At 39.7% G+C, this 13,662-nt stretch overlaps 1 protein-coding gene across 1 annotated transcript in view; it reads right to left on the bottom strand.

Moving 5' to 3' along the window:
* The window catches only part of dnah1 (dynein, axonemal, heavy chain 1), a 145,803-nt gene that overhangs the window by 64,739 nt on the left and 67,402 nt on the right, over positions 1-13,662 (bottom strand). Inside the window, exons 36-46 of the mRNA XM_039771584.1 lie at positions 13,485-13,639; positions 10,717-10,894; positions 8,556-8,750; positions 8,303-8,422; positions 6,961-7,119; positions 6,765-6,869; positions 6,049-6,189; positions 3,237-3,397; positions 3,003-3,160; positions 2,749-2,922; positions 1,124-1,302 (exon numbers count right to left, since the gene is read on the bottom strand). Of these exons, the coding sequence (XP_039627518.1) occupies positions 1,124-1,302; positions 2,749-2,922; positions 3,003-3,160; positions 3,237-3,397; positions 6,049-6,189; positions 6,765-6,869; positions 6,961-7,119; positions 8,303-8,422; positions 8,556-8,750; positions 10,717-10,894; positions 13,485-13,639 (1,725 nt within the window). The remainder of the gene's footprint in view (positions 1-1,123; positions 1,303-2,748; positions 2,923-3,002; positions 3,161-3,236; positions 3,398-6,048; positions 6,190-6,764; positions 6,870-6,960; positions 7,120-8,302; positions 8,423-8,555; positions 8,751-10,716; positions 10,895-13,484; positions 13,640-13,662) is intronic.

Genomic DNA, 13,662 nt, shown 5'->3' with positions numbered 1-13,662 from the left:
TTATTTTCACGTTTTGCTTTGCAATTTTAAAGGTTGTTTTAATTAATGTTTAATTTTTTCTTTATGCAATACCATTTTGAAGATCACGTGACATCACGGCAATGACGTAACAGAAGCTACAATAAATATGGCGTTGATTGCACTCTATGTTACCTCCATGTTGGATGCAATACCTTTTGATCTTCAGAGCAATGATTAGCTTCATTTCCAAGCATCCTGTTAGGATTTTGTATTTTGGTTAGGGCCATCTTTTGCATCTAACCTTCAATTTGTGTTTTGTTCTTTAATTCTTGTTACTCATTCCTATTTTTCATCTCTGGGCTTGTCTTTTGACTTCGATTTCTCACTTCTCATTCATTTCCTGGTTGTTCTGGCACTCATAATAATACTCAGCACTCTGCATGTTAGAACACCAAACATATAACAAGATCTTGTATATGTCACGAGGAGTTGCAGCATCAGTGACTATTTAACTAAAATTAGGGTGAAACTGGAAAACTGGACATGTTTCCTACATCCATCCATCTATCTACCAATCCATCTACTGAGGAAGCTTTTGATGAATTAAACATTTATTCCCTATATCTCTGAAAAGAAATTAAACAAATATAAAGTGTAATGCCCATACCTTTTAATGATACTCAAGTGTAATTTGTCCCCTAACTTTAAAGAATGGAATTACGCAACAATCAAAATCAACAGGTTTCCTTGGGAAAAGGCAGACAACAGATGATAATTCAGTCAGAGTTATGATACATCGTTAAGAAGAGAAGAATTGTCCATAAAAACACATTATTTTAAAGGAATTGGTTACAGTGGACTGCATGTGCCTTCCACCACTGCAATTCCATGTAAAGAAGGACGCTAAACCAAGTCTTCCAAAAGTATAAAGCTAGACAGACACAGACTCTCCACTCTCTGCTATCTGATGTTATGAGCTCACTACAAACTGTGCCGTGCACTACGAGGCACTGAGGTTCAACTACCGTTTGTGTGTGTGTGTGTGTGGGCACTTTTAGTATTGTGTAACCATCACTGTTCTGAGGAAACATGCCAGTAAGAATGTCATTGTACCATGTGCACTCGACAATAAACTTGAACTTGAGTGCAAGTGTCCACATACCGAGGTTTTGGAAGACTCTGCCATGAGTATTCCCTGGAAGACTTTGGAAAGGTCCCGCAGGTTGAAGGTGTAATGGGATTTTGCTGGTGTAGGAAGAAGCTGGGAACAGATGGTGGAGTAAACCTTGATGGTGGCACTGACGAGAGGCTGAGTAAGAGGTTGGATACCTGGGACAGCACCTGGAACACAATAGGATTAAAAGATGAGAACTTGCACCTCTTAAGACTGAACACATGAATGACAGAGAACATACTTTTGAAGATTGCTGGCATTAGGAACAGCAACAAAACTGCTTTTGCGTCTCCTTGGGTCCAAAGACACATCACAGAAACCACACAAAGGGACACACTCAGGGATACGCAGTGGGTCAATGGCTGATCTGGGGTGAAGCTGCTGTTAGTGAACCCTGTGGCTGTCTCTGAAGAATACTGGGATGCAATGGCTACCAGTAATGGGATTTTCTCAAACGTAATGCTGTGAAATGACCTGACTCAGGTGTACAAAGGGAGCAGAGACTTTAAACCATAAGACTACTTATTTAACTCTTACAACAAGCACACAGTGTGTCCCTCACTGACTCACTAAACCTACTTACACTCTAATTATAATATGTAAAAAACATGCATCATAATGATAGTAATTGTATATGATATATACTTACTGGCCACTTCATTAGGTAGAACTGCTTTTTAATGTAAATATCAAATCAGCCAATCACATGGCAGCAACTCAATGCATTTAGGTCTACAAACATCATCAAGACGACCTGCTGAAGTTCAAACTGAGCATCAGAATGGGGACGAAAGGTGATTGAAGTGACTTTGAATTTGGCAATGTTTGTTGGTGCCAGACGGACTGCTCTGAGTATTTCAGAAACTGCTGATCTACTGGATTTTTCATACATAACCATCTCTAGGGTTTACAGAGAATGGTCTGAAAATGGGAAAATAGCCAGTGAGCAGCGGATTGTTGAACATCACAATAAGTTCGCTGTACTTAAATGGCCTCCAAAGTCACCATATCTCAATCCAATAGAGCACCTTTGGGATGTAGTGGAATGGGAGATTCACATCATTGATGTACAACCAAGAAATCTGTAGCACCTGCATGATGCTATCATGTCAATATGGACCAAAATCCTTGAGGAATGTTTCCAGTATCTTGTTGAATCAATGCCACAAAGAATTACAGCAGTTCTGAAGGAAAAAAGGGGTTGCAAGCAAACGTGTACTAGCAAAGTGTACCTAATAAAGTGGCGGGCACTTGCAAGGTGTACCTAATAATGTAACCAGTGAGTGTAGAAAGGCACTATAAACTGCATAATAAAGGTATCAGATCATAGCTGAGACAAGGTTTGAGCCAGAATTCTACAGGAAAAGTTAGGCTATATGGCCGCCTCTAGAGAACATAAAGCAATGAAATGACTCTAAAATATGTCATCTATTTTTTGGAAAATATCATATTGCTAATTAATTTCTAAAAAAGAATAGGGATGTCAGAGAATAGAAAAAGAAAGGAGATGAATAGAGACATGGTCAAATAAGCGCTCAAAACATGGACATCTGATGGTTAATTAAGGGGACTGACAGTAAATTTAAGCAAATGGATTCCTCCTCTTTACTTACTTGTCCAGCTCTCTAGGATGGTGGAGAAAATCTTATTCTTGCTGCTGTCATCCATCTCTGTGAAGGAGAGGTAATTAAAATGGCGAGAAAAGCGTGCTGTGATAGGGTTTCGTCCACCACCCGGAGGCCCCATGGCGCAAGCAAAGTTGATATCGACCAGCTGCTTGAAGGTTCCTGTTGAATAAAAACCAAAGAGGTCACTAGAGACTCATAAGGCTGTCGTGCTATTGTGCGGACCACGGCAGTAGACTCACCAATCTGCTTGCGATCGTACCAGCCACTGTGATCTAGCCACTGTCTCAACAGTTCAATAGGAGGTTGAGCCCCATATGTCTCCAAAGCAGGCATGTTGAGGTCATCGATGAAGAATATAAAGTAATTTCCAAGAGGGGGACCAAAGATGCCCTTACGTCTAGAACAAGAAATAAATCATATCATGGCGACCAGTTTGCCCATTATGAAAAGAGTGGTTAAGACCTGACACCTGCCTTTTATCCAGTTTGCTGTCAATAAAATCCTGTGTCTGATTGGCTGATGTGCGGGCTGAGAACATCAGGAAGTGTGTCACATACTCCTGGGGCATATTTTTCAGCAGTTTGTCAGAAATAGTTAATGTCTTTCCTGTTCCTGTTGGTCCTACGCAAAGTATCTGAGTGGGAAACATACAAGTTGAAAACATACAAATGACAAAATCTCCTAAAGTCTGACCTGTGTCTTAGCATTAATACTCTAATTTTAACCCTTTGTTTCAACCTCTTCTGATCCCAGATGAAACCGCCATACTTGGCAGCAGCCCTCAAGTGAATTGACCTTATAGACCTATATGCCTTCAACACTGACTCATCAGCTGCCCTGCACCCTTTTCTTAAGAGGATCCATTGAGATCTTTCCATCGAAATGGGCAAAATGATAAAAACAATGGAGTCAAAACAGTTATTTTGCTTACCTTAATAAATATAAGGTATAAAAGCACCTCCACATCAAGCCAATAGTAAAGTCTAAGTAAACTAGAAGGTTCCATAAATGGCCACCTTTTTCTTGAAGGTTGAGATCAGGTTCTCCTTAACAGTATGCAGTGGCAAGAAAAAGAATGTGAACCCATTGGAAATACCTGGCCTTCCGCATTAACTGGTCATAAAATGTGAATTGATCTTCATCTAAGTCGCAAGTATAGACAAACACAATAAGCTACTAACACTGTCACACACGTGTGTATGGGAGGCAGCTGAAAGGTTCAAGTGACGGTAATTCCATGCAGGACTGGGGGTGCTGCAGTGCACTAACCCTCTCTCTCTGTCTTCTGCAGATTAGTTAATGGGAAATTCCGCATTGGGCCTGATGACATCACTTCCAGTCCCAATAACGCCACTTCCAGTCCTGATGATGTCACTTCCTCTGCCCTACTTTAAAACCGCCATTTTGTCTTGCCTAAATCAGTTCTCTCTTGGACTCAGTTCTGAAAAGGTTTCACTGATTTGTTTGTTTTGAACCAAACTTCCATTATATGTTATTGCTTCCCCGAACCTTTTTCTGGTGTTTGTCTTTCATTTGACAGTGTTTGTCATCAGGACTGGAACCAGAAGTGGTGTCATCGGGCCTAGGCAGAATTTCCCATAATTGGTCTGCAGAAATAAGAGAGAAAGAGTCAGCGCACTCTGCCACACCCGGTCTGGCATGGAACTATCCTCATTTGAGCCCTTTAGCTGCCTCCCATGACAACACACAAACAATTATAATATTTCATGGCTTAATTGAACACACACATCAGATATTCAGTGTGCTATGGAAAAGTGAGTGAACCCTTGGAATTATTAACTAGTCTAACCTCCTTTGGCAGCAATAATCTCCAACAAGCACTTCCAGTAGCTGCTGATCAGACCTGCACAACTTTCAGGAGGGATTGTGGACCATTCTTACAGGACATCTTCAGCTCAGCCATATTTTTAGGATGTCTGGTGTGAATGGCTCTCTTGAGGTCATTCCACAGTGCTTCTGTTGGGCTCTCGCTGGGCCACTCAAAAAGGCAGATATCCTTTTTTTGAAAACATGCTGTAGTAGATTTACTTCAGTGTTCAGGGTCATTGTCCTGCTTTATCACCCAGTTTGTACTGAGCTTCACCTGGCAGACAGCCACCCAGACATTATCCTCTAGGATACCTTGATAAACTTGCATTTGTACCTTGATGATGGCAAGCTTTCCTAGCTCCGGGGCAGCAAAGCAGCCTCAAATCATGATGCTCATTCCACCATACTTCATCATTGGTATGCTGTGACCTTTAAATACCATATGTATTGCTGCTTATTCTTTCTGAGCAATTCAACCAGAGTTTCATCAGTCCATAAAATATTTTCTCAGTACCATTGTGGAGTATCAAGGTGGTCTTTGTCAAACTTCAGGCATGCAGTGATGTTTTTCATTTGGAAAGCAGTGGCTTCCTCCTTGGTGTCTTCTCACTGACACCATGCTTGCTCAATGTTTTATACATGGCAGAATCAGGAACAGAGATGTTCACCTGTTCCAATAATTCTTTCAGGCCCTTTAGTTGTTATCCCAGGGTTCTTTACTTCACTAAGCATTTTCAGTTGTGCCTTTCAAACCATCTGGACTGGACTCGTTCTTCTAGGGAGTATAGCCACCATACTAAATCATCTCCGTTTCTACACACTCTCTCCAATGTGGACTAATGAATATCTATGCTCTTTAAAATTGCTTTGTAACCCTTTACAGCTTTAGGCAAAACAACAACTTTCAATTATAGATCTTCCGAGTCCTCTAGTTTAAGAGGTGAACCTCACATCACAAATTTAAAATGTTTGAGTATTTTTTATAGGCCAAAGTAGCTCTAAACCACACCTTCAATCTCATTTCATTGATTGGACTCCCAAGTTTGCTAATTCCGGACCCTAGTTAGTTTTTGTCATCAACCTAGGAGTCCACATACTTTTTTGCAACATACACTGTGACTGTTTGAATGATGTATTCAATATGCACAAAAACAACATAATAATGCATTTGTTACTAGCTAGACTGTATTCATTATTGCAACTTAGATGAAGATCAGACTGTACTTTAACACAAATTCATATAAATATGGTCATTTCCAAAGGGTTCACTTATTTTGTCTTGCCACTATACCAGTGCTAAGCCATACTCAAGTAAAATATATATCAGAACAGAATCTCTGTATACAGTCTGGATCCGGGTTTCTTGCTGGAGAACCAGTCAACACCATTTACATGTTGGTGTGAAAAACATCATTAAGACAGATAGAGATTTATAAAATGCAACTGTAGACACACCGGCTTTTTGTTGGTGAGTAGCATATCCATTAGATGGGACATACGAATGGTGTCCTGGGTTGGCACAATGATATCAGAATAGCTTGTTTCTGGTGTGATCACCACTTTTGGAGCAGATGCCATCCAGCTCACCCAGCGTATCTGAACAACAAAATAAAACATCATGAGTTGGACAATTTTTAGGAATTCAGCATAGACACCATGTCAGGTAAGAAGGATATGTGGCAATTCTCCGCATTTATTTAATTTACATAGCAATCACACCTGGCACTCCTAGGATTCCACGTTGGATTAAGATGAGATGTATCCATTCCCACTTCTTGGTCATCATACCTGGCTATACCTTCATCTGAATGTAGACATCTGTGAACACTGTGTCACTTTGTCTGTCTTTAATCTACACTTGGATAAGCCTCTTTGATTTCCTGACCGTCACACATGGCATTGCCCAGAGTGAGACGAGTCCATACCCACTGGCTAATAATCAAAACTGGCACTCTTTACAGCCAAGTATACATCTGAAGGAGCCTCATACCCATTCCCATTTTTGCTAATCACAGTAGACACTCCTAGTGCTGCAAGGGTAGTCTAATAACCACTGTGCCCAGTCCCTTTTCCTCCCAGTAATACTTTAAAATTCCCCTTGCCCAGTTTTGGAATAGTTGCTCCCCAAGCCAGTATGTAATATCTCATTAAGGTCTTTGGGCTAGGCTTACTTTTCTTTCCTCTTCCTCCTCCTCTTCTTCACGCAAGTGGCTAATTCGAGCATCATCCAGTCTGTAATCGTAAACAAGTCCATCTTCAGGGAAGCACAATTGTATCTAGAAAATAAAAAAATAGATTTGACATTTATGGCATTTGAATTCAAGGAATGTGCTGTCAGGTCATCAGGTTTTGTCTCTTTTACCCTACCTGTTCCATGGTCATCTTTTTTCTTAGCCATGCACTAAATTTGGGCCAGCTCTGTTCATCTCCAGTCGCTCCTACACTCCAGACCAGCGAGAAGATGAACCATGGTTCTATGAGCTCATGGATACGAGACAGCTTGTGTACTGAGAACGGCTTCTCTCCCTGGAAAACATCAGAAAACACTCACTGTTTGGTGGAGTTTTTTTTGTTTGGTGGAAGCAATGGCACAGTAGCTAAGCATAATTCACCAATCAGGTGCACAGCAAAATATCGAGCAAATGATTCTCACAAGTAATACAACAGGCCATATAGTTTATGCATATGTATATACAGTGCATTCAGAAACTATTCCAACTCCTTCAAGTTCTGCAGACTTCATTGCATTGTAGGTTTATTTTAAACGGAAATATTTGCCATTTTTGGCTATCAATCTACACTCCATAACCCATAATGACATAATGTGACAAATACATATACTGTATATACAGGATAGTTAGATATATAATTTAGCGTAGTTGGCAGGATTAGAGAGAGAGAGAGAGAGAGATAGAGAGAGAATTTAGTGTATTTGGCAGGAATAGACCGGTCAGAGACCCTGTGCTCACTCCTCCTAGATGCCTGACAATGCCAGGCCACACACAGCTGTTGTGGTCAGAGGTATGCAGAGGAATCAAAGCTGCTGTACAGTTGCTGTTTTGGCTTGGCTTCTTTTCTGACTAAACACCATAAAACACCTTTGGATTCTGTGGATGGCAACATCTGGAAAAGTGATGACTTTCTTCAGGAATGTGGTAACATCCCACAATTACATCCTCGGAGGCCCATTGGGTCATGATCTATGCATTAGTAGTGTCAAACAGTAGCGGCTGCAAGAGGTGGTCACATAAAGCACTGAAAGACTCTAAGAGAACTCAAATTAATTTTTACAAGAGTTGTTATTTACTGTTTCCCCTTTTATTTCATTTGTTTACTTTGAAATTTCAGTTCAGCAGTGAGTTTTATTAAAGATTTTTTTATCAGTATATATCAGAATAAAGCAGTAATGAAGAGATGGGGCAGCAAATAGAACACATATTATAGATTAATGAGATCTGAAAGGATCAGACCTGACAGGTCACCATGTTATACCTTGATGAGATCTCTAGAGGTGAAGCTGAAGGATACTGAAAATATGGCAAGATTAGAACCCTTCAACCAAAAACCTAGGTACCAAATATTATAAAATGCTATAAAAAACTTAATTTAAAACACAGTTTCACATGCAAGAAAATGTATATTTACCATGATTGTATAATAATAAGTTTGACTTGACAAACTATCTTTTAAGTATTTGCTTTGGCTGTACCTCTTTAAGAATGAAAGGGTTGAAGAAGCAGTCCATGAGCTTGAGAAGGCTGCATGTCAGATTGCTGTCTGTCGATGTGATGACTTCCTTCACTGAACTGCGAATAAAACTAATTGAATCCTAAAGGCAAGCATAAAAGAAAAGATGGAATGTTTAAATAAGCATGTCAGTTTCATTAAATCAATCATTTACTCAGTAAACCACTCAGTTATAAGACTGTAACTTTATGGAGAAAGCCAAGTGGGTACAGTACCTCAAGAAAGGCATTGAAAAGTGAAGTGAGTTTCTCTGTGTGGGGTTTGATGGCTGGAGGGACGGTCCTCAACCAGCATTCAGTGAACGGCTTCAAGCCCAGGATACTTGGCTCAAGGTAAACCATTCCACATCGGGACACAGTTGCAGGAGATGCCACTGCCAGATCCTGCACCTCGAACATCATTGTCATGAACTGAAAAAAAAAAGCAGAGCAGAGAAGAAGAAGAAGTGGAATGTTAGTGAATATGTCAACAGTTAAAAAAAGAAAAAAGAAATAAGGGAGGACTAAACATTTTTCTCAGAACTTCATGATGCATCAATCTATTTTCTAAACACACTGTAAAATTGAGTTCTGCTCAGTTCAAAGTAGGTTAAAAAAAGGATCATCTTCTGGTTATCAGAATTCCTAAAAGATAAATTGTGGTAAGGAAATGAAATGAGTATCGTGATACAACAGTTCAAGTATTTTAAGGATGAAGCAATTGGAGCTCTGACAAGATCAGAATCCTATTAGTTAAGCAGGAGCAGGCTGACATCTGACAAGGATGGATGTATATATATATAGATAGATAGATAGATAGATAGATAGATAGATAGATAGATAGATAGATAGATAGATAGATAGATAGATAGATAGATAGATAATGAAAGGCACTATACCAGATAGATAGATAGAGTTACACATGTGGGAGTTAGCTAAAGGGTTCAAATAAATGTAATTACACACTGGGGCAGGAGATGGCAGTGTTCTCTAACCCTTTATCAATTTCATCTACAGACCAGACACAGGAAATCCCTAAAGGCCATCACAACATCACTTCCTCCAGTTATATACTATATAACTGCCACATTCATTGTACTATTGTTCTGTTTTGGACTCCCCTCTGTAAATACATGTTTTTATCTCATGTACTTGTTCTTAGTGTATGGGGTTGCTAGACCGTCTAGAAGTGATGTGTCAGGATTCTGGGAGAAACCTGGATAGATCAAGAAATGAAACAGATCTCTGATTCCTGGAAGTGAGTTCTAAGAACTAAGACAAATTAAATACAATCTGACAAGAGCACATTTTTCAAGATACTGATATCTGGAAGAATTGCATTTACTAACAAGTAAACTGGAAATGTTAAGCTGACAGGAGCAAAAACCTGAAAAAGAGTTGAAGTGATCTGATGGGCATAGACTCCTTGACATGGGAAACTATTCACCACCATTTCCTGGAACATCAAATTGAATATTACTATCCGACAGGATTATTGTCTTGAGCTAAAATATGCTGTAAATACCAAGCTGAACCATTCCCACAATGATTGAAACAAAAACAGCCAAGGGAGCATATGTTTAGTTAGTCAATAGTTTGACAAATAAGTTAAACTTCATACTTTCACAAGAAGCTCTATGTTGATTAAGATCAAGGAGTCAAACAAAAATGCACAGTATAACATGTGAAAAATGACCAGGTTTCATGCTGCACTGCAATATCACCGAGATTCAGGAATATGCCAAATATGACAATCATGTTGTGTCATATGCAGGTGTCAGCAGGGAAAAATACTAAAGTGAATGACAATACATTAGTCTCCAGTGGATAAGCCACCTACTGGCATTATGTTCATAAGTGAAACTCAATCCCAACTGTAGACAGTCTTTCGCACAAACCAGAAATTTCAGGGCTCTGGAATGTTCTGAGAACACACCTTTTCCATGTACAGTATAGTGATGGCCAATCCGCACTCAAACTATTTATTGTGTCAATACTGGAAGTGCCATTTGTATGTGCTTTCTGCATGCTTTGTCTAAGGACATTGGTTTCATGTCACATCCCATTGGTTTCTTACAGAAGTTCGACTGACAAGAAAACATTTTTAGGTGAAAGTGTGTATGCGCATATGCCTTGTGATGGTTTCTTCTGTATTTTCCTGCCTTAATGTGACAGGATAAGGTTTTGCTCCTTATGAATACATAACAGAAAATGTAGGTTCTGAAAAATGGAAGTACTGAAATTACATTATACATTATTTCTCTGGAGCCATTACTTGAATATAAGATACAGCAGTAAAATGAGCAGGACAAAGGAGAATTCTGAATATGAACAGGAATGTAGCTACGGTGGGAATCAGTTAAGTGTGTTTTCCCTTGTAAAGTGATGTTGTCCACACCTCTGTGAGTTTAATAATCTCTCCAGAGCTCAGGCACAACTTCTTGTTATCATCCAGCACCGTGTTCATGTTTTCAATCCAAACAGCGTCGACTGGTCCATCGAACATGTACCACCGCTTGTCAGGGTCAGTGGCAGCAGCTCCAACACGAATTAAAGACGAGAGGATGCCATCTGTCCTGTGGTGACAAAGAATGAATTAGAATAAGTAACCTCACCAAATGAAATCATTCTTAGTAGAAACATTATTAAAATGCATGAAGACGTATATAGTGCAATATGTTTGAAACAATTAAAAAACAATATCTTGGGTTACAAAGCATGGATATCTTCAGCAGGGGCTGGTTTAGCAGCTCAGATCTCACACTCTTACGGAGTGCACTTGGGGTGTCATTTTTACAAGAGCTTTGGTTCAAATGGTGTACTGACTGTGCCTAAATAGTTAATTAGCAGCCCCCAGGGGACCAAGTAAGGCTGTTCCCCAGGACTACAGTACTCAGCATGCCTTGTGGACACCCATGTGGTGATCTGCACCTGGACTCACTGACATCTAGTGCCCCAGAGAAGATAATGCCCCACGCATGCTCTCTCCCCAGGTCCTTCCATTCCAAGGGCATCCATGCCGGGTAAGGACCTGGGCTCTCTCTCACATAGTTTCAATAATTGATTAGTGACTAATTTATAGAAGACTGACTGTTAGAAGAATATTAGATTCTAGGAAATCTAATTCTGCCAGCCACAATAAATAGACATCTTAAAATAGGTCTAAAAATTGATTTAGAGAAAGATCACATTGACCATGATGTCACCCAGCTATAGATAATTAATCGCTTTTGCCTTGAAAAAATTATGCTTTACTGTTACTTGAGCTTCCACTAAGGCATGGAAGTAAAATACATGTGTCTGTGACATTTTGCTTCCTGGATTGGATATAGCAGATATAAAACTCTGAGAGATTGTGTGATGTGGCCAAAACAAGCAGAAGTTGGCACATAAGAAAGCATGTCAATGTGGGCAAAGGAAGCTTGTAATATGTTAAATAAGGCACATAGTGGGGGTCAAGAAGAACATGCCTGAATTATAGAGTGAAAGGTGTAATCCTAAATACAGAAAGGCCTGCTCCAGTACTTAATTTCATAGGGCTATTGGACCCAGGGTGAGTTCTCCATATAACAGATTGGTTGTTTCAAAGGTCACGGACCTGAAATTTTAAAGAAAAGAATGCTATGGCAATTACAACTATTTCTTGCACAAGTAGTCATTAACTGTTATTCTCATGTAAACAGGCTCCAATGGCAAGGCTCATTCCTATATAGGGGGTACTATCTTTAGGCACCCAGGAGTTTGTATACTTTTTGTCTTAGATTTTTTATTTCTTTTCAACAACTCAGGGACAGGGGTTGCTGAATAGTTCTCTGGACTTGCAAGTCAGAAATTGGAATTTTTTGGCTCACACGGAAGTTTGTTTGTCCAGTGAAGAGGTGGAGACAATGGCCAAAATAGACAGATGAGGGTTGCATTTCTATAAATGGAATTGGTGATCTGGTCAGAATTAATGGCGTCCTTAATGGTGAGAAGTACAAGCAGATTCTCATACACCATGCAATGCTATCAGGGAGGTGTCCCAAATTCATTCTGCAGTAGGGCAATCTGCCCAAGCACAAGGATGAGGTAATAAGAACTAAAGGAAAAACAAGGAGATCTGCCACAAATGGTATTGTTTTAATAGAGGCTGTGATCTCAATACCAGACATGATGGATACAAGTGACACAGCCTACCAGCGGATTTTCTAATAATGGTGCACGGTGAACCTAAGAGAATTTATGCAGTTTTCAAAGCAAAGGGTGTTCATATCTAAAGTCTTACTGTTTATTGTTCTTTATAATAAATTTCTTAATATTCATTACATTTAATTCCTTTTGAAAGCAACATTGCTTCACAGAATTTATATTTTACATGTGCCTGTGACATTTGCACTGCAGAAGCGGGTTGGATAATGGATGGATGGAAGAAGCCAAGATGCTACATACTATAGTTGCCACTGAATACAAATATCCTATGATCCAACACATAAACAGAGTAAAATGAATATCCCACAAAACGTTAACACTAAAACACTTTAGGTATGGAGCTATGAGTCCCCATACAATGACAATATACGGCAAGTTAATAAAAGTTGTTGATACTTTGAATGCACCACAAGAATCTCTGCCAAGCAACAAGAGGTGCTGCTTGTTAAAAGGTGAGTGGCTATAAAAGGGAGATGGAGTAAATTCAGAGGTGTCATAAGCAGAGAGAGACAGAATGTGTTCATGAGAAGGCACCATTAAGAACAGCGAGTAGCTCGAGTTAGGTGAAATGGGTGAGATGATCCACTTCCTGTCAATCATGAAGAATCCACTGCATCCACTGAACAGTGTCATCTCCAGGCAGAGGAGTAGCTTCAGTGACAGACTTTTCTCACTGTCTCGCTCCACTGACAGACTGAGGAGATTGTTCCTCCCCCACACTATGCGACTCTTCAATTCCACCCAGGGGAGTAAATGCTAACATTACTCAAAGTTATTGTCTGCTTTTACATGCATTTTTATTACTATTTAATTTAATATTGTTTCTTTGTATCAGTATACTGCTGCTGGATTATGTGAATTTCCCCTTGGGATTAATAAAGTATCTATCTATCTATCTATCTTAATTCCTGTGACCCAGAGCAAAGTGAAATAAAATGTCTAATGGCACCAGACAGCTACAAGACTGACAGATCCTACCATTCATGAGTGAGCAGATCAAACTCCCCATACAGCTGCCCCATTGTGATGGACTTGGGATTGAGAATGTCGGTGTGAACAACTTCATAGGTACCACCACTAACAGATGGCTGCCCCTTTAATGCAGTCATGGCTCCAGCCAGGACCTCATAGCACTAGAGAAGACATTGAGGAGAGA

The sequence above is a fragment of the Polypterus senegalus genome, chromosome 12, assembly GCF_016835505.1.
Source record: "Polypterus senegalus isolate Bchr_013 chromosome 12, ASM1683550v1, whole genome shotgun sequence".
In the NCBI taxonomy this organism is placed as follows: domain Eukaryota; kingdom Metazoa; phylum Chordata; class Cladistia; order Polypteriformes; family Polypteridae; genus Polypterus; species Polypterus senegalus.
Note: the sequence above shows the minus strand (reverse complement) of the source record. Positions and strands in the feature narration are given on the sequence as shown.